At 36.5% G+C, this 20211-nt stretch overlaps 1 protein-coding gene across 1 annotated transcript in view; it reads right to left on the bottom strand.

Moving 5' to 3' along the window:
- MACO1 (macoilin 1) overlaps positions 1-20211 on the bottom strand; it is a 56581-nt gene that overhangs the window by 29739 nt on the left and 6631 nt on the right. The window contains exons 2-6 of the mRNA XM_059915981.1: positions 11733-11874; positions 10040-10166; positions 5570-5693; positions 3853-4031; positions 2102-2603 (exon numbers count right to left, since the gene is read on the bottom strand). Coding sequence (XP_059771964.1) covers positions 2102-2603; positions 3853-4031; positions 5570-5693; positions 10040-10166; positions 11733-11874 — 1074 coding nt within the window. The remainder of the gene's footprint in view (positions 1-2101; positions 2604-3852; positions 4032-5569; positions 5694-10039; positions 10167-11732; positions 11875-20211) is intronic.

The raw sequence follows: 20211 nt of genomic DNA, 5'->3' as shown, positions 1-20211 counted from the left end.
GTATATACCCCAGGAGCAGGCACAGGAGCACTGGACCCACGACTGGAAAATGGGCCATCTGAGACCTTGAAATTCTTTACTAAAGGCAGATCAGGTAGTAGAGTCAACCAACATGACAAGTGGGGCCCAAGTGAGGTGGTATCACAAGACTGAGCCTTGACTGCTCTCTCTCTGCAACACCCTACAGAGGAAAACTGTTTTGACTTGACTGCTATTATTAAAATTGTGTAGGAGAAAGGATGTTAAAAAGATGGTGGCAGATGTTTCATTTACAGCATATAGTAAATTTGTGGGATATTCCCTTTGACATAGAAGGTCAACTAATTGGTCTTTCTCTCATGGGCAAATGGAAGAGAGTTCTCTGCTGAGTGTTTTCTCTGCAGGGTATGATGGGGCAGAATGTCAAAACAAACAGATGTGGATGCCAGCCTGGCATCAGCAACAGCATGGTATGCTTCCAGAAGTGGCAGAGGGCTCTGAAACCTCTAGAGACTTCAGCAGTAGAACCCACATATATTTCCCTTCATCTAGCTGCCAGTAAGAAGACTGAAACAAATTAATAATCTAATTCATATAATTCATAACACTAGAAACCTTCCCTCATAAATTGTCTGCTCTGAAGCAAGCCAAAGGAAGAGGAACAAAGATAACTTAGTGGAGGGAAGGAGTTACAAGTGCCCTCTTGAGTTATGTATTTTTAAAAAGCTCCTTGAAATAGTGACATTTACAGCAACATGGATGGACCCAGAGATTATCATACTAAGTGAAGTAAGCCAGAGAAAGACAAATACCATATGATATCACTTATATGTGGAATTGAAAATATGATACAAATGAACTTATTTACAAAACAGAAAGAGACACACAGACATAGAAAATAAACTTATGGTTACCAAAGGGGAAAGGGGGTGGGGAGGGATAAATTAGGAGTTTGGGATTAGCAGATACAAACTACTATATATAAAATAAACAACAAGGTCCTACTGTATAGCACAGGGGACTATATTCAATATCCTGTAATAAACCATAATGGATAAGAATATGAAAAAGAATATAGATACATATGTATAACTGAATCACTTTGCTGTACACCAAAAAGTAACACAACACTGTAAATCAACTATACTTCAATTTTAAAAAATAAAAAAGGAGAAAAAAATAAAAAATAAAAAAGCTCCAATTCAGATCTCAGTTTCCAAATAGAAAGATATGAAGTAAAATGAACATATGTGTATTTTATAAAACACATAAAATACAGCAAAATTAAGTCTGAGCCAGTCAAGGTAATACAACGTTACTCTTTAACTTAAAGATGGGAAAAGGAACATTTCTGATTAAAATCCATGTCTAACACTGTGCAGATGACCCTTGAACAATGTGGGGGTCAATCCCAGTGTAATTTACAGTTGGCCCTCCATATCCACGGTTCTTCCACATCCGCAAATTCAACCAACCAAGGACTATGTAGTACTGTAGTATTTACTATTGAAAAATAAACACATATAAGTGGTCCCATGCAGTTCAAACCCGCGTTGTTCAAGGACCAACTGTATTTACCTATGGAATTTTTAGAAAGATTATTTTTCAAACCTAACTTTCCCAGAATTATTTGGGAGATAATTCATATTTTAAGTGGACAGTCAAGAACAAGTCCAAAGTGGTAAAGGACAACTTTCTCCACCCCCACCCTCATTTTTCTATCTGTCTGACAAAGATTTGCATGAACAGGACACACACTCTTCTTTTTGTGTCTATGCCACAAGAACTTTGGATACGCAAACAGAAAAGGTCAAGGACTAAAGATATGCCTCTCAAAACCATGAGAAGAATCAAATTACATGTAAATTTGTCAAATGTGGAAAGTAATCACTGTCACCACTCACTCAGAACACTGGAAAGAGCTGGAGTCAATGCTTCTGGACAACGGCACAGGTGACCAACAAACCCATGTGAAAGAAACACTAAATGTCAAACACCACAAAGTTAATTGTCACAGTATCTGATCACAAACAATTCCTACAGGCACACTTGGAAGTGTGTTTTTCAAGACCTAAGTCAAGTTTATGGAAAGTGTTGGTAAGGTCACAGCACACACACTTACCTTACCAGTGCATCTGGTTTGCTTAGCTGGTTATTAGGAATACAGTTTTCCATTAAGTCCTTGTGTGCACTTGGGCTCTTGCTAGGGCATTTCTGCTTCTTCTCGTTTTTACTAGATGAGGAAGGAATGCTCCCATTTGTGGCGCTGTGACTTCGAGGTGAGGAGTTCACAACTCCACTGGCGTTTTTGTAGTTTTTTGAGGAAGCAGTGCATGAGTCCTCTTTCAAGAGATTTTCTGTACTTCCCACGAGATCATTATTTAATCTTTTACTATTGATATGGTTTTCCATATACTCAATTTCTTGTATTTTAGAGTCTACAGGTTGTAGAATATTGTTGTTATTTATTCCAAGGTTGTGTTTTTTGGCATCTTTGTCTTTTTCTTTCCCTTTTTCTCGGTATTCTATCTCTGGCAAAGTTGTGGAGAGTTTTTTATTGGCTGGGATACCTCCGTTGTGGTGTATGAGGATTGAGGAATCCATATCAGGTAATCCTTTGGCTGCTACAATACCAAAAACAAACCAACAAGCAAAAAAAAACCCACACTGGAATATTTAGTTGTAAAAAAACACAATGGATTGATTCAATAAACTGCATCATCTACACTTAGAAACTCACTACATTAAGTTGCAAACTCATTCAGAAGCAATAACCACACCACATTATGCTAACTTCAAGAAGCAAATCCAAATAAATTTGAGAAGCTGCACATTTAGAAAATCGCCATCATTTATAAACACCAAGCCATTAAAGTTTTGGCGTGGAAAATAATACGAGGATTTTATAATTAAGTCATACTTCACTTATCAGTCAAATCAAACTTGTCTATCACGGGGGTGACAGGACACAGGCAGATCATACTCTTAAAAGGTCACATTTTAAAAGATGCTTAAACAAACTTAATAATTTTACTGCAAAGAAAGAGATTAAATGAAACAAAAAGGTGTGATGTTAGGATACAGGGCATCTATCCTTTGCCTGGACTCTATCATTAAAGTAATAATAAGTCTATTATCATTTACTAGGCCACTTACAAAGAATTTTCTGTATCAGGTCTACATATTCCAACTTGTCAAAGTCTACTTGAAGAGATAATTTTGCACCACACCAGAGAATAAGACTTTGTCATATATCAACTAAAAACATGACCCTCTCAAACCAAAGAAAACTGGTATTGCTGTCAATTCATCTATTGAATTGGTTATATATTCATGAGAGAGGTTGTATTAGAAAAAGGTCAATCTGAGATCCATGTTGCATTATACAAACCATTTAAAGTGAGACCTAGCCATCTTTGCTCTATTCAGAAGAATTTTGACTTATAAAACAATTATATATGTTTACATCTCTATCTTGCTTATACTTTGGTTCTTGGTTTGCTTCAATTACAAATGCACATAGTTATATACACTGTTTTGTTACTGCGAATAAATATTTTAAAATATTTATAACAAATAAAATATTAAAATAGAAAATAAGCTATAAAAATGAAATATATAAAAATAATAAAATAAACGTATTTAAAAGCACATGGCCTTTAGACACTAGGTAGAAAACATCACGCACATTCTGTATTTCATGACCAAACAAAGCAACAGCCCTGAAGAGGCACACCAGAAAACAGGAAAAGCCTTGGTAATTTTCCAGAGCCCTAGCAACTTTTCTGAAAAAACAAAACAAAACAAAACAAAACCTGACAGACAAAATAATGACTAACCTATTGAGTCAATAGCTTTAGAGTAAAGACCTACCTTCCTCGGCCTCTTTTTCTTGCTTTTGTAGCATCTGTTGCTCTGGGGGGAGGGCTTGTTGAAGAAGCTGCATGTAAAATTCGTTCTCTTTTTGCACTTCCTTTTGCTTCCTCAACCGCATTTTGTAGCTTACATAACTTTTGAAGCCAAAGCCCAAAGTCACCACAGGGTACCCAATACTAGAAAGAAGACAATCCCGCCAGTAATTGTAAGTTAAAAACAAACAACACGTGCATCAAGCACATGAGGACACCTATGACTGAAATTAAGAAATAAATTCTAGATGATGATGACAGTTGAGCATTCAGTAAACACACACGTAGTGTGTAATGCGTGCTGTGGAAATCAGAGGCAGCTGGCACGTAGAACAAACCCCCAGGGAACAGCAGGACTGCTGGACCTTAAGAGGCTGCCCATCAGACTTTGGCATTCTTCAAATGAACTCAAGGAGTTACCGAAGGGACTGATGGATACAGTGGCTAATGTCTTTGATTAACACTGAACTGCCTTATGCATGATTAAAACTTAGGCATCTGTATGCTTTTAAAAACAGGGTAGAGATTTTATGAGTGGTCATAAGTAAACATTACAAGTGTTAAAAAATCAAAAGGACATCATTTGGTTTTTAATACTAGAAGACAGGGTCAAATTCAGGTGACTAATCTTCTTGCTGCCTGAGGGGTACTGTCACCAGCTATTCCTGGAAAATTAGTTCATACATAAACACTCTATCAAACATAAATTCAAGCATCATTTAACTAAGTATCTGATGTTATCAGTGCCAACATTTGGTTTGTACCAACGAATTAAACCAGCTGTACTTACAACTCTAATCTCTGGGATAAAAAGTTGAAATATTTTCATTCAACTCATCAGTCTGTCTAATACCATTTCAAAGTCTCTGAAAACACTGTTGAAACTCATATTAAGCTTCATTAACATGAAAACAACAATTATAATTAGTCTAAACCTGATCACACCACAAATTTAAAGTGACAAGTTTTACTGACCAGGTTTATTTAATTCACTTGTTTGTGAAAAGACTTCAAACATATTGGAAACTATTTTTTTGTTGTTGATTCCTATTTGTTTTGGTTTCTGCCATAAATATTAGCAAAAATTGGTGTATTTAAAAGAAATATACATTACGTGGTTATTTCCGCAATAGATATAAACAAGAATCAAGCTCATTTTAAAACACGTTTCATGGTTTAAGGTTAAAAATAATATTCCTTAAAAAATTATTAATAATATTCTCTTACTTTTGTAAATAGGCAAAGGAAACTGTAAATTCACTTAAGCTCCATGAAATAGCCATATATTTCATTAAGACTTTTTGGAATCATTATCTGATTACAATAAAAATAGATAACATGTATCAGACACCTATGTGCTTGGCATTAAGTTAAACACTTTACATATATCACCTTATTTCATCTTTCCCATGACACCCCATGAGACAGGTTCCCAACATATAGGTAAGAGAACTAAGGCTTAGGGAGGGTGACATATCCAAGGCAACAAAGCTGTAAGGGGGCAGAGCTGGGATTCAAACACCCATCTGCCTGACTAGAGGGCTCATGTTCTTTACCACACCATGTTACGTTGTCTTCTGGATTCATGTAATATCTTTGAGAAAAAATTTACAATTGAAATTACCATTCTACATTGAAAACACTGAATTGGATTACAGATTAAGAATACACATAATACTCACCAGTGAGCAGCAAATGGACGACAAAGGTCTACATGAAAATTTTTGAGATCTTTAAATCTAATTGCTGCTTCAATATAAACAAAGAGTATCCAGAGGGATACTGTGGGCAAACACACTCCCCTTTCTGTGGGAAAGCAGCAGAGAGACAAGCATCAATGAAACATTAACTAATATAACAGATGGGTTGTTTGGGAGACTGGTTCAACTACAGTAACTTTAAGACTTTCAAACTCGGGACTTCCCTGGTGGCACAGTGATTAAGACTCCGCGCTCCCAATGCAGGGGTCCTGCGTCTGATCCCTGGTCAGGGAACTAGATCCCACATGCATGCTGAAACTAAGAGTTCGCATGCCACAACTAAGGAGCCCGTGAGCCACAACTAAAGAGCCCACCTGCTGCAACTAAGACCCAGAGCAACCAAATAAATAAATTTTAAAAAAAGACTTTCAAACTAATTAAAAAGCAATATGATCCAAACTGAAAGCTTTTGTATGACAAAAGATGCCTGGAATCATAGACAAAAATAAAAACAAGCATTCCGGCAGAAAATATTTACAATATATGTAAAACAAAGAAGTCATAGCCCTAGCATACAAAGAGCTCCTACAAATCAATAAAAAGTCAACTGAAGAAAAAAATTTGAAAGCCATAAAAGAAAAAATATAGATGGCTAAAAAACATGTGAAAAGATGCCAACTTCATTACTGATTAGGGAGATAAAAATTTTTTAAATGAGACTCTATTATTTTAACCTATCAGATAAAGCAAAAATTTTAAAGATGGGTAATAGTATAGGGAAGATATGTGAAAGCCTTCCTTCTCATACTCAGCAATAATATAAATTGGGGCAACTTTCTTAGAAGGCAATTTGGCAGTATAATTAAAAATACTTATATCTTTGACCCAGAAATTCCAATTCCAGGAATTTACCCTACAGAAATACAAAAGAGCCCTGGGAAAAATGTATAAGAATATTCAATGTATTATTTGCAATAGCAAAAATTAGGATTTAGAATTAACTTAAATGCCTATCAACAGGAACTGTTTAATTATGATAAATCTATATAATGAAATATGATGCAGCTTTTCAAAAGGATGAAGATCTGTACTACCATAAAATGATATGTAAAAAAACACAAATTCTTAAGTAAGAATGAGTTACAGCAGTAAGGAATGTTTCTGACATTTAAGTATTACTCAAAAAATTTTTTTTCTTAACTACGAGCTCATATTCCTTCTGTAATTAAAAACAATTTTCAATGTAGGAAAAAGCAACTTGCAATAGAATAAATAAAACTCAAATAATGAGATAATTTTCACTGGGCTTTAGAATCAAAGTCTGTAGGCTATGTCCATCTATGTCAGGACATGACTAATAATGAGATATTTCATGAAGATAGACCACAAAGGCATGAGATCCACTAACTCTGGAAAGATCTCCTTTGAGACCATATAAAGCTAGCAAGTTACAGAAGAGAGAACTGGAGGGAAAACTCAGTGACCTGAAGAACTAAATGGCTTTTTTCTAAGATTCTTTGGGATGAAACACAAGAAAAATTATAGCATCTTGGTACTAGAAAGATGATCACTTAGTCCAACTTTCATTTTATGGAAGAGTAAAGTGAGGCCCAGAGTTTATACAAATTGGGTCCAAATCACAGAGATAATAATGAATCTGCTTCTAAGGAGAACCTAAATGCCCATAGACCTAGTCCATAAGGTAAGAAGATACTCAAAGCTCTGTGAAGGCAGCTAATGGTCTCAACCATTCTTACAGATTTAATGTACTGGAAAAAGGGTATTTTCACAATGTAGGAAGACAAACAGCAACCCTTAGGATAATGCATTTTCAATTTCATTTCAAAATGCATTTTAAAAAATGTATATTCTGTACTCCCTATATTAATTTCTAAAGTTATCATAAACAAAATAAGCATATTACAGAAAAAATAGAAAAATTTGGATAAACTACCCATATTTCTACACCTATCAAATAAATAAAATCAAACCACGTTGAAAATATTTTTGAGCTAGTATAATAGTTATGTTGTACATACAGTTTTTTTTTAGGTATTCTTTTGGCTTCTGTTATGTATGTATGTATGTATGTATTTAGGTCATGCTGTGCGGCATGTGGGATCTTAGTTCCCCAACCAGGGATCGAACACGTGTCCTCTGCAGTGGAAGCGTGGAGTCTTAACCACTGGACCTCCAGGGTAGTCCCGTACATACAGTTTTATATCCTGTTTTCTCCCTCTTAATAGCAAGGAAAAAAATTAATGATATAATATTTTCACTCTTTTGTGGCAATATATAATTTCATCAACCATTCCTAATATTCTTAAGAAACATTTAAAATTTTAACAACTGAAAGAGAAATTAACCCCAACCTATAAAAACTGCACTTATATTTATTGGGCCTAATAAGAACACAAAGTTAGTTTTTTTTGTTCACTAATCATTCCAAATTAAAACATACCTCATAACTTAGGTATTCCAACATGCATTTCTGAGCCTAGAGCTAAAGAGAGGCCAATATCATTTATAACATTAGCTTCATTGCTGCCCTGTGGGTCACCCACTGAACTCCAATAGGTTCTATTAATAGTTATATGAGTAGTTTTTTCTCAACTATTAAGACATTATTAAAGTAATTTAGGGAATCATTATAGTTCATCAGAGTCAGAGATTATCTGAGCTCAAAGGCTCCCTTAAACACTGTCTAGATTACTCTACCCTCACATGACAGAGAAGAAGCTGAGACCTAGAGAGAATGACAAGCATAAAGGGCAACTCACTCGAAACTGAGGGCCAGGACAAGGAAATACAAGTAAAAACTGGTATATAGGAAAATCACTTTAACTAGAGGAAAGCAGACTAAGGAACCAGCATGCTAGCTTATAAATTCAGTCAGATATGAGAGAGCGCTGAAGATGGAGAAAACAATGCTCAAAGTGGATACTTTAAATAACAGAGCTGAATTGTGTCTTCTAACATGGGACAACATCATCCTTATAGCATTTAGAGAAGAGAATGAATGTTGCTCCAGAGAGCTTTTATTAGTTGGTGCTCCAACAGCGGTCAAAATTCTACAGGTTGCAGCTGGGCCTAGGAATCAAGTTTCATGCAGCTTTGCAGAGAAATGTGACGATCTGAGAGCCAATCATCACATCCCCATGCGTCCCATGTGCAGGCTTCATAGTGGACTGGAGTTATCAAAACATCTCAGCTCATCTTAGTTTGTAATAGCAAAAGAATAGCTCTAAGAAGAAGGGAGGTGGCTATGTAGCTCCACTCAAGTCAGAACATACCTGAAATAGTACATTTTGGTTTAGAGAGCCACTAAGAACTAGGGAGATCAGAATGGTGCAAGCGCTTAAAATAACATACAAGGAAAAGCTGATGAAATCGGAGATGCTTTGTCTACAGAAAAGAAGACAAGAGGATATGACAGTGTCTTTAAGGCTCTAAAGAAATGTTAACATGGATGGAAGATTACACTCATTCAGAGTGGCTCTAATGCAGGGGTCCAATGTTTGGACTAGAGGGATGATCTGTAAGCCCTTTAAAATTAAAAAAAAATTTTTTCTGTATATTCCTATCTGTTTTTCTGGGGAAAGCCCTTTATATCCTCTAAGTGATCAGTGAGTCCCAAGACAGTCAAGACATGCTGGGTCAAAAGTGTAAGGAGGAAAATTCTGGCTCAGTAGGAGGAAGAATTTTCTATTCCAGTTGCCCCAAAACAACAGTAGTAAGTTCCTTGTCACTAGATTTTCAATCAGAGATTAAAGCACCATGTGCCAGGGATGCTGTGGGGACTCTTATGCCAAATAAGGGTTCAACTAAATGACTTCTGACATTCCTTTCAATACTGAAGCTGAAGGAACATTCTTCCTATTTGGCACATGGCTGTCTTCAAGTCCACCTAAATAAAAACTGCTTCAACTTTTTTTAAAAAATGGATATCTGCATAATGAGAGTTGGTAACTGAAATGTCTACAATCAAAATATCAAATCATAAAGGCTTAAAGTTTTGATTCAATAATAAAAAAAAATATTTTAAAGGTATATTATAATCTATTATGAAAAGGGGTCTTTAAAATGTCCACATTTATACATTACCAAATGTAAAATAGATAGCAAGTGGGAAGCAGCAGCACAGCACAGGGAGATGAGCTTGGTGCTTTGTGACCACCTAGAGGGGTGGGATAGGGAGGGTGGGAGGGAGATGCAAGAAGGAGGGGATATGGGGATATACGTATACATATAGCTGATTCACTTTGTTATACCGCAGAAACTAACACAACATTGTAAAGCAATTATACTCCAATAAAGATGTTAAAAAAAGAAGGATTAAAAAAAAAATGTTCACATTAAACTCAACTCTAAATAATTTATTCAAGGAAATCACCACATTAAAAAAGTTTGAATCTAAGATTTCTATCCATCTAAGAAACCATTAAAACTTACCTGTGTGCCATACGTACTGAACCCACACATATGTACTAGCAGCAAAAAAAAGCCATTGTATGGGGATGAACAGCAGACATATTATATTTGACGTGAATGCTACACAAACAAAAAATACTGAGAAGGCCTAAAGGGAAAAACAAAATAAAAAACATATCTTAGAACATGTTAATTTCAAACAGAGATTATTAAAAGCACGTTGGACAAAATCTCTGAAACTGCTATGCAATAACTACAGAACAAGTTACAACAGGAAATTTTAAATATTTAAAATCACCCATATAAAAAGTAGTCGTTAATTTAGCATTAAAGAGTAATCCTATTTATGGCCTCATATCATGAAGAACTGGACCAGAACAAATTGAGGTTGATTCACAGTGAGTTTACTTGGACTCCACAGGTGGGTTACCTAAAAGAAACAGAATTTTAACACAGAAAAGGCTCCTCTCTCCTCACAAAATATTACTAAAGAGACTCATTCTTAAAGGATAGGCTGTTGGAGCACAGATGAAACACAACTGTGGCAAGAATTACACTGATGTTCATAATTTTAACAATGCAGCTTCCTCTGGACACATCATTATCTATTACTAACAGGACATGAGCTCGAAACCATCTTTTCAAGGCATGGATTTGCTCTGACCAAAGCACCAGGCCTGGGTAGAAGAGGTACAGGTTTAAGATGTGGCTCTGGAACACAACAGAACTACAGGTCAACCAAGGGAGCAAGCCCAGGCCTATGCCCTTGCTCTAATCCAGTAGTTCTCAAAACATGATCTGGGGATCCCTGGGGATCTCTGAGATCCTTTCAGGGAGTCTTCCAGGTAAATAATTTCATAATAATACTAAGGCATTATCTGCCTCTTTCATGCTCATTTACTCCGGAGTAGGGTGGTGTCTTCTAGAAGTTACACGATACGTGATATTGTAATCACCTGAGTTCACAAGTAGATATGAAAATCCAGCTGTCTTCTATTAAGCCAGACATTAGAGAGATTTTCAAAAATGTAGTCAATCTTCTAATTTTTTTTGTTTTGGAAAATAGTTATTTTTCATTTTAAACTGTAATGTGTATTAACATGTAACGGGTTTATTATTGCTATTCTTAAGTGAATTAAGTATTCAATTTTTATTTTAAATTTAAATTTTATTTTATTTTAAATAAAAATTTAAATTTTTTATTTTTATTTAAATTAAATAAGTATTAAAATTTTTTCCAGTTTTAATTTCTAATATAGTAAAAATAGATAGATGTAACCTACATAAATAAAAGCTTTTTGGAGTCCTCAATAGTTGTTAAGAGTGTAAAGGATGTGGAGCCCAAAAAGTTTGAGAACCACTGCTCTAACTCGAACCCAGTCACTAAGCCAGTGACAGTGGCTCCAGAGGTACTTCAGAGTAGAACTGGGCAATTACTGCTTTATCCACTACTCTGTCTTCCTCCTGAAATCCTCCCTCCCTCCCCTTCTTTTCACTGGAATGGTAGAGGAGGGAGTATAATGATTTGATCAGTGGGTTTAGACAAAATAGCCTTAAAGGCTAGTTTCAGTCCACAGACCCTGTTACTCAATACAGTCACCTAAGTATTGCTAATAAAATGTACTTTAAACAGTTTCACTATCGGTTATTGAAGACTTTCTTAGAAGGGTAAATAAATCTTTTACACTTGAAAAATATATATTAATAAACATACCAGTCCCTGGTATCTGAAGGAATCATAGACGCTTCTGATGAAAAGCCAAAATGGCCACAGGTATTCAAATCTGAACTCCAGGACAAAATCTGCCAGGAGGACAAGTGCCCACACTACCAGGAATTTCAGGTATAAAAACGTACTGCAAAATATAAAAGAATTCAAGGTCATTTGTGAAGAGCTAGAAAAAGAAAATTCACTGCTTTATTTAAAAAGAGACAAAAAATATCTTCCTATACTATGAAAACAATGGAGATAAAGGACAAAAAGAGATGCTGCCGTGGCCCACCTAAATTTTAAAAGCTCTGGTGTTCATTCTGAGACCCACAACTATCAAAATAATATGATGACCCAAAATGCTTAATTCCATTTAAGATGGAAAAGGCCCATTTAAATCTCACCACTATTTTTAAATGTGCTAAGTATCTGACTTCAAAATACCCCAACACTCTCAAAATTACAGCTTTCAAGCTGTTCTTCATTAGAAGAAATGTCATGGTTGAGTGGCTTGAAATTTACTGTTTCCCCACCCCTCAACATCTGTTTGAAGAGTCTTTGAAATTCTTGATGCACATCCCTACACGCTTGAAGAATTCTGTCTTTTTCCCCCCATTTCTCCTCTTGCCTCTCTCTATAGTATTCATCTGAATTAACCAAACAAAAACCAAATGACTTCCCAAACATACAGAAATTAACTTAGGGAGCAGATGCCAATCACTTCTAAGGGCTGTGAGGGTACCAAAATGTACATTAGAGAAAAAAACCCTGAAAGATCCCAGCCTTGCTCTAGCTGAGATGTTAATGTGTGCTCCTACTTCCCTTTGGACTTGCGTTAAACAGAAACACACCCTGGTAAGCCAGTCAGAACACATACTTAACCACTGTGATATCTCAAAGCAAGGTAAGGACCTGGATTAAAAAATATATTTTTCATATAATCTAGAAGCCCATTCTTCGAATTCATTAGTTGTATTATAGATAACAGAAGCTTTCAGACTCTACCTATTAATAAGCCCCTAATTCTAGGTCTTTAATCTGGTCAATTCTGGAGCAGGTTAAATTTAGGTATTTTTTTTTAAAGGTTTTCTAAGATACACAGATGGGAAGTACCTAAAATTCACTTTGACTCGGGCAACAGCCTTGCATGGTGTTTTGCAATACAAACATTCCAATATTGCTGATTAAATTAGCTGTCTGAATTTACAACATGAACAATAAAATCAAAACTTTTAATAAATAATTTTGAAATATATTAAAATAAGGTACAAAAAGACTTACATTCTTGGGGGTAAAATTAACAAAAGCAGGATCCAGCACTGAGGATTCTTTCTATGCCCTATAAAGCCACACAGGTAAAAGATGTCAAGAACAGACACATATGACCCTTAATGTTACAGTATCATAATGATACATAATTTGCAACTAGGGTCAATTTCTAATACTAATTTTCGGTAGAACTTCTTTGGGCACGACAATAAGTTTTGATTAAGAGGTTTGCTGTAGAATCAAGGAACCCAAGGCAAACCACAACACAAGCTTGAATCTTTTTTTTTTTTTCCCATATATTTATTTATTTATTTAGAGGCTGCATTTGATCTTCATTGATGCGCGCGGGCTTTCGCTAGCTGCAGCGAGAGGGGGCTACTCTTTGTTGCGGTGCACGGGCTTCTCACTGCGGTGGCTTCTCTTGTTGCGAAGCATGGGCTCTAGGCGCGTGGGCTTCAGTAGTTGTGGCACGTGGGCTCAGTAGTTGTGGCTCGCAGGCTCTAGAGCACAGGCTCAATAGTTGTGGCGCACGGGCTTAGTTGCTCCGTGGCCATGTGGGATCTTCCCGGATCAGGGCTCGAACCCACGTCCCCTGCGTTGGCAGGCGGATTCTTAACCAGTGCGCCACCAGGGAAGTCCACAAGCTTGAATCTTAAGTCCCACCTTTTAGTTTCATTTCATTAGAGTCATGTTAGCCAGATGAGGACAGAGCTCTCATTCTCATTCATTAAATCCATCACTGATCCAGTGGAGAGTAAGGCATAGTTTGTTAGAAAGAACAACTGAGCCACGCAGGCATTCAGTAGCACAAATCTAGTTTGAAACTAGATTTCCAAGCTTGGCTTTAAAAGTGAAAGGTTTTTTCCTTGTTTCTAGAATTGTTTCTAGGTTTTAAAGAAGAAATAATAGCCTTTCATCCATATTCCTAAGGCATTTAAGAAATGGCATGGAAATGTATTTACTTCTCTGATGAATCCTTCTCCCATGGGGCTGTGTCTGGAATGTAGCCGAATAAGACATGGTGGGTGCCTCATCATGTCTAGTTGTCGCTATTCCCCAAGTGGAGAAGACAGAGTTCTACCAGCTGCTCTCTGCCCCAATGCTCCCAAGCATGGCAGGATCCTAGTCTAGCTGGCAACATACCATTTCACTGTTTAGAAAGCATTATCCTAAGAATGGCAGCCTGTTGAATACTTTTTAATAACTCAATCATTTAAACCTAAGGAATTACAAAAACGATCATCTCTGTTACAGTGACTACTCATTTTCAATTCTGTAACTTCAAGGGGGTTCCTTTTTATATATTTAATTTCTTTTCAAACAGCTGCTTTCATACCTCTGATGTTCCTGGACACCCAGTTCTTATGGAGTCACAGTTTGGAAGTACAGATATCTAAGGAAACTTGATCTTTCACAAACATGTGCTATACCCTCAGCTTTCCTCAGGCTCCCCTTCTAGGTGGGCCTGCCTCTAAAATTAAGAGGCAATCTTAATTAACAGTTGATTTTACTCTAGGACTAGTTTTAAACTTTATAGATTCATTTCAATCTAATAGAGTTTTAGAAAGTTTAAGACAGTTGCCTGATTCAGTATTCACTGAGCCTTCTATATCAGTAAATTATGCCTATCATCCTTCTATAGGTACACGTACAAAAGTTAAAAGACAAGTAAACTAAAATGACTGCTCATCAGTGTAGAAAACCTGACTAATTCCTTTCCTTCCATACTCTGAAGGTCGTAAGATTTTGCCAAATCCAAAGAGATGACATTCTAAAGGGGGAGAAAATTTTAGACAGGGTTTTTTTTAAAAATAAATTTATTTATTTTATTTATTTTTATTTTTGGCTGCATTGGGTCTTCGTTGCTGCACGCAGGCTTTCTCTAGTTGCGGCGAGCGGGGGCTACTCTTCATTGCAGTGCGCGGGCTTATCATCGTGGTGGATTCTCTTGTTGTGGAGCACGGGCTCTAGACGCACAGGCTTCAGTAGTTGTGGCATGCGGGCTTCAGCAGTTGTGGCTCGTGGGCTCTAGAGCGCAGGCTCAGTAGTTGTGGCACATGGGCTTAGTTGCTCCGCAGCACGTGGGATCTTCCCGGACCAGGGCTTGAATCCGTGTCCCCTGCGTTGGCAGGTGGATTATTAACCACTGTGCCACCAGTGAAGTCCCTAGACAGGGTTTTAAACCCTTAACATTCCAAAATATTTCTTTTAAACCATGACAAAAATATGATTAAATATAAAATATTTTTATATATATAGTTCATAATATGACTTATGGCTAACTTGCTGTTACTTTAATTCTCTGATCCAAATAAATTTACTAATTACTATAAAATATCTTGAACAAAAATTTAAAGCATAATTGCAACAAAAAGATACTTTCCCATAATAATATATTGAAAGAAGGGCAGACCAATAATGTCTTCTGATGGTCTGATTAGCTTCTACTCTGGCTGCCAGTGAAATACAGAAGAGATATGCAAACATTAGGCTTAATGGTGGACTCTTTCACAGTGGATATTAACTATGGGATTCTTTTTTCCCATTCCATTCCCAATAGAATTCCCCATTCTATTCCTACCCTTGCCATTTACAACCATTTTTTAAAATTGAATCTACTTAGCAATGCCCTCCATCTATGGATTAATCACCTATGATTAATGAGAAGTAGTATTGAACATTCTTCTTTTTCCATGTAAAGTGCACCTTCTCTCTAGTATCTCTAGCTGCTTGTCACTTAGATCATTTTCTGGAGCTCATATAATTACCACAGGGTGGCCATCAATCCTCAGTACCTGACCTTTTCCCTAGGCAGACTAATGGCCATTTAGTTCACCTGGGCCTCGCCACAGAAATGAGTCTGTGGAACATTTCACTGGCTGTGCTAGTAGTCACCTATCACAATCCCCAGCTTTCCTGTCCTCTCCGTAACAGCAACTGTGAATCCCTTTTACCTTTCAGTATGTAGCATGATACTTCTTGAAACAAAGTGCTTTGTCTCTACTGTTATTGAATACTTCTCCCTACTGGACATCACCTCCAGAATGTTTGCCCAGCCTCTTGTCCAACTGGTCTCCTGCAAAGGCTTATTATATGTAATTACAGTTTTGCTACTCAAAGTGTGGTCCATGGACCAGCAGCATCAGCATCATGTATGAGCTTTTCAGGAAAGCAGTATTTCAGGGCCCACCCCAAGTCTATTTAATCTAAGGCTGTGTATTAACCAGGTCCCTAGACCCTTTGTGCATACATTAAAATTTGAGAAGTATTGGTTTATTGTATAAACTTCTCATAGTCATAGAACTTCCACTGAATTCCACAATTTCTCAGAAAGAAGACAACGATCTACTCAGATCATCAGTACTTATCTCCAAACTGTTAGTTGTCCATCCCTCAACTGGGAACATTCCAACTGTTCAGGGTTAATTCTTCCATTTTTCTACATTTCTTTCTGAGTCACAGACAAGATCCTAACCTAAATACAACTTTAACTAAATGAAGCACTTCCATTACTACTTATCCTTCAGCACGCAGCATGAACATCATTTCTTCAAAAAAGGCCTCCCTGACCCCACAGGAAAGACTGTTACCCCATTATATGTTCATACAGCATCCTGTACCACAAGAATATTATAATTAAATAACATTTTGTATAACTAATTGTTTAAATGTAAAGTCCACAAGAAGAACAAAGGAGCTGCCCATTTTGTTCCCTGCTTTATTCTCAATGCCCAGCACAGAACCCTGCACACCAGAGAAACTTAACAAATAGTTGTTGAATGAATGACCTGCCATGCATAAGAATGTTTAGGACCAACAGTAGGGCTTTTATCAAAGCACACACTTGCAGTGAAGGTAGAGGGAAAGATGATGCACAGGTGACTAAGAAGGGTGACTGAACAAAGCAACACCAACGAAGATAACAAATACAGCTTCTGCCTGAAGGATTACCATGCACCTGCTCCCAATCTGTTCTCACTATTTTTCCACTAGGAAGAAAGAAACCTTATCAGCCTTGCTCTTCATGCCAGACTATCACTCCATTTAGCCTACCTGCCACTGGTTCTGACTACTGTGGGGGTCCTCAAAGTATCTTCTATTGAGCCTAACATTAAAGAAACCTGCAAAAATGTAAAACCACACCACTCTTCTCATGCATTTATTATTGTTATTTTTATATGAACTAGTAATTATTTAAAATTTTTGTCTTAATTTCTAATCCAGTAAAAATTTTTAGATATAACCCATACAAACCAAAGCTCTTTGGGATTCTCAATCACTTTTAAGAGTATAAAGTGGTCCCAAGACAAAAAATTTGAGGAACAGTGGTCTACAGAAAGTTGTGCATGAGCCTCAAGACTAGAACCACTGCCACGTTCTGCAACCACATCCTTGTGTAAAATCCAGAAAAGGGGAGCAGCGTGAGAAGACCTAAGCTGTTCTGTACTTTTCTTTTCTATTCTGGGCCTCCTGCAGACTGCAAAGAAAACCATTCTAGAGTCAATCACTCACACACACACACACACACACACACACACACACACACACACACACTCATACTTATATACATACACAGCCACTGGAATGACAAATCTAACAGTGTGAAGTATGTCCAATTTAAAAAGAAAAAAACCCTAGAATGGAAATCACTAAAAAAGCTTTTAAGAATTGTGTTGTGTAGTAGTTTTCTAAAGTACTATATGACTATTAAGATATCAGGAACAAGTAGTGTAACCTAATGCAACTGGAAAGTTTAAAGTTTTAGAATTTCTGCTTCAAAAACACTGTTAATAGTGCGGACTCTATGGGGTTTGGGATTAAAAGAGGTAAAGAAGACATCAGGAGAAAGAAGACAATCCACAGGCCCTAAAAAATTGTGTTAACATTGTACAAGCATTAGAAATTCATTTTATAAACGAATCAAGTATTATGCTTCATATCTTTAATAGTAATAATCATCTACCTAATCATACCTTATGTTTATATCGCACTTGTGTAACTCTTCCAAAAGCTTTCATATTATCTCATTTTATCCTTACAACTATGACATAAGAAAGGCAGTTATTATCATTTTATAGGAAAGAAACCTGAGGAACAGGGAACTAACAGGCTGCAGGACACTGTTGAAAGAGCACAGGAATGGGAGTCAGGAGACTGCAGAGAACAGAGTGAATTCTACATGCACTGCTGTGTTGCTGCTAAAAAATTATAAATAAATTTCTATGTAAAGAAATGGACACAAGATTAAACAAGGAGAAAAACCAAGAAACTTTTGTGTAAAACAGAATTCTATTTTTGTTAAGAAAGAAATATATATGTTTGTTTATATGGATCAAAGAAGAAACCATACTTATAAATTATCTAACAGTGCTCATTCCAGAGCAAGAGGACTAAGCTCTTTTATGTTATACTTACACATTGTCATACTGCTTTAATTTTTTATAACAAGCACGTATTACTTTTATTTTCTTAACTCTTCATTTTGAAATAGTTTTAGACTTACAGAAAAGCTGCCAAAATAATACAAAGAACTCCCTTATATCTTTCCACCCAGATTTCACAAATGATAAAACATTTTCTCAAGTTTCTATCATTCTCCCCCTATATATGTATACATAGTTTTTTTCCTGAACTATTTGAAAATAATTTGCAGACATAATGTTCCCTTACTCCCTAATTTCTTGAAAACAAGAATATTTTCTTATATAACCACAGCACAATTATCAAAATCAGGAAATTAACACTGATACAGTACTATTATCTGATCTACAGAAGTTATTCAAATTTCAGTAATGAACTCACTAATGTCCTTTATAGCAACAGATAGATAGACTGATCCATTGATCAATCAATCCCAGTCCAGAATCACATTTTGCATCGTTGTCACACCTATATTGGATTATTTAATGGAAAAGAGATTCTCATTTTGTGAAGGAAAAAAGATTAATGGCCTTGCACAAGACACTCCTGGTACCTGTTGCTTCACCTGAAAAATAAAGATAATGACACCTGTCCTTCATGTAGTAGAGAGTTTGAGAGGACCATAAGAGTTATTACACATAAACACCGTTCAGAAAGGGTGAAGTAGCACAAAAAGTAAAACAAAAAGAGGACAGACTTTGGGGTAAGGCAGATAGAGGTCTCTATCAAGTGGTGAAACCTCCTGTAATCTCAGTTTCCTCACCTGTGAAACTGAAGCTAATATCCTTACTGGAACTAAATAAGAGAATGAAGGTAAAATTATAATAGTAACAGCAAACAACTTTTTGAGCAGCTCTGTGTCAGGCACTATGTTAAGTATTTTATGTGACTTATCTCAATTATCCTTATAACAATCCTATAAAGTAGGTAATATTATTTACTATCTTCATTTTACAGATGAGAAAACTGAGGGTTAAAGCAGGTAGATGACTTGTTCAAGATCAAATAACTAGTGTCGGGGACATTAATTGAACACAAGTTCATATGATGTTAAAGCCCATATGCTTATCCATCACATTGGACTTTCTCATCTCTTACTAAATGTTTGATAAATATTATTTCCCATCTTTATATCCCTTTGTGTATACATATTCAAGTTACATAATTCTTTTTTTAAAATAAATTTATTTATTTATTTATTTATTTAATTTTATTTTTGGCTGCGTTGGGTCCTTGTTGCTGCGCACGGGCTTTCTCTAGCTGTGGTGAGCAGGGGCTACTCTTCGTTGTGGTGCGCGGGCTTCTCATTGCGATGGCTTCTCTTGTTGCAGAGCACGTGCTCTAGGCACGTGGGCTTCAGTAGCTGTGGCTTGTGGGCTCTAGAGCTCAGGCTCAGTAGTCGCGGTGCTCGGGCTTAGTTGCTCTGCAGCATGTGGGATCTTCCCAGACCAGGGACAGAACCCGTGTCCCCTGCATTGGCAGGTGGATTCTTAACCACTGCGCCACCAGGGAAGCCCCCAAGTTACATAATTCTTTAATTCTCCAAGAGAACCAAGTTCTAAAAAAATGAGCAGATGTGCTTTATGAAAGAATAAACACTCAGTACCTTAATTCATAAACTATGAATTTGTAAACACACTATGAAGCTCTGCAGAAAAAGACGTTAAAAAGTCAAATGCTCTTTACAGAAATAGCTATGGCACAAAAGATGGGACAATTTAAGACTGCTTTCCAACAATATTCATACTCATAGAATGGTCATTGTAAAAGAGAAACATGTAATTTAAAAATA

Source organism: Balaenoptera ricei, chromosome 1 (assembly GCF_028023285.1).
Source record: "Balaenoptera ricei isolate mBalRic1 chromosome 1, mBalRic1.hap2, whole genome shotgun sequence".
Classification (NCBI taxonomy): Eukaryota; Metazoa; Chordata; class Mammalia; order Artiodactyla; family Balaenopteridae; genus Balaenoptera; species Balaenoptera ricei.
This window is presented reverse-complemented; position numbering and strand designations above follow the sequence as displayed.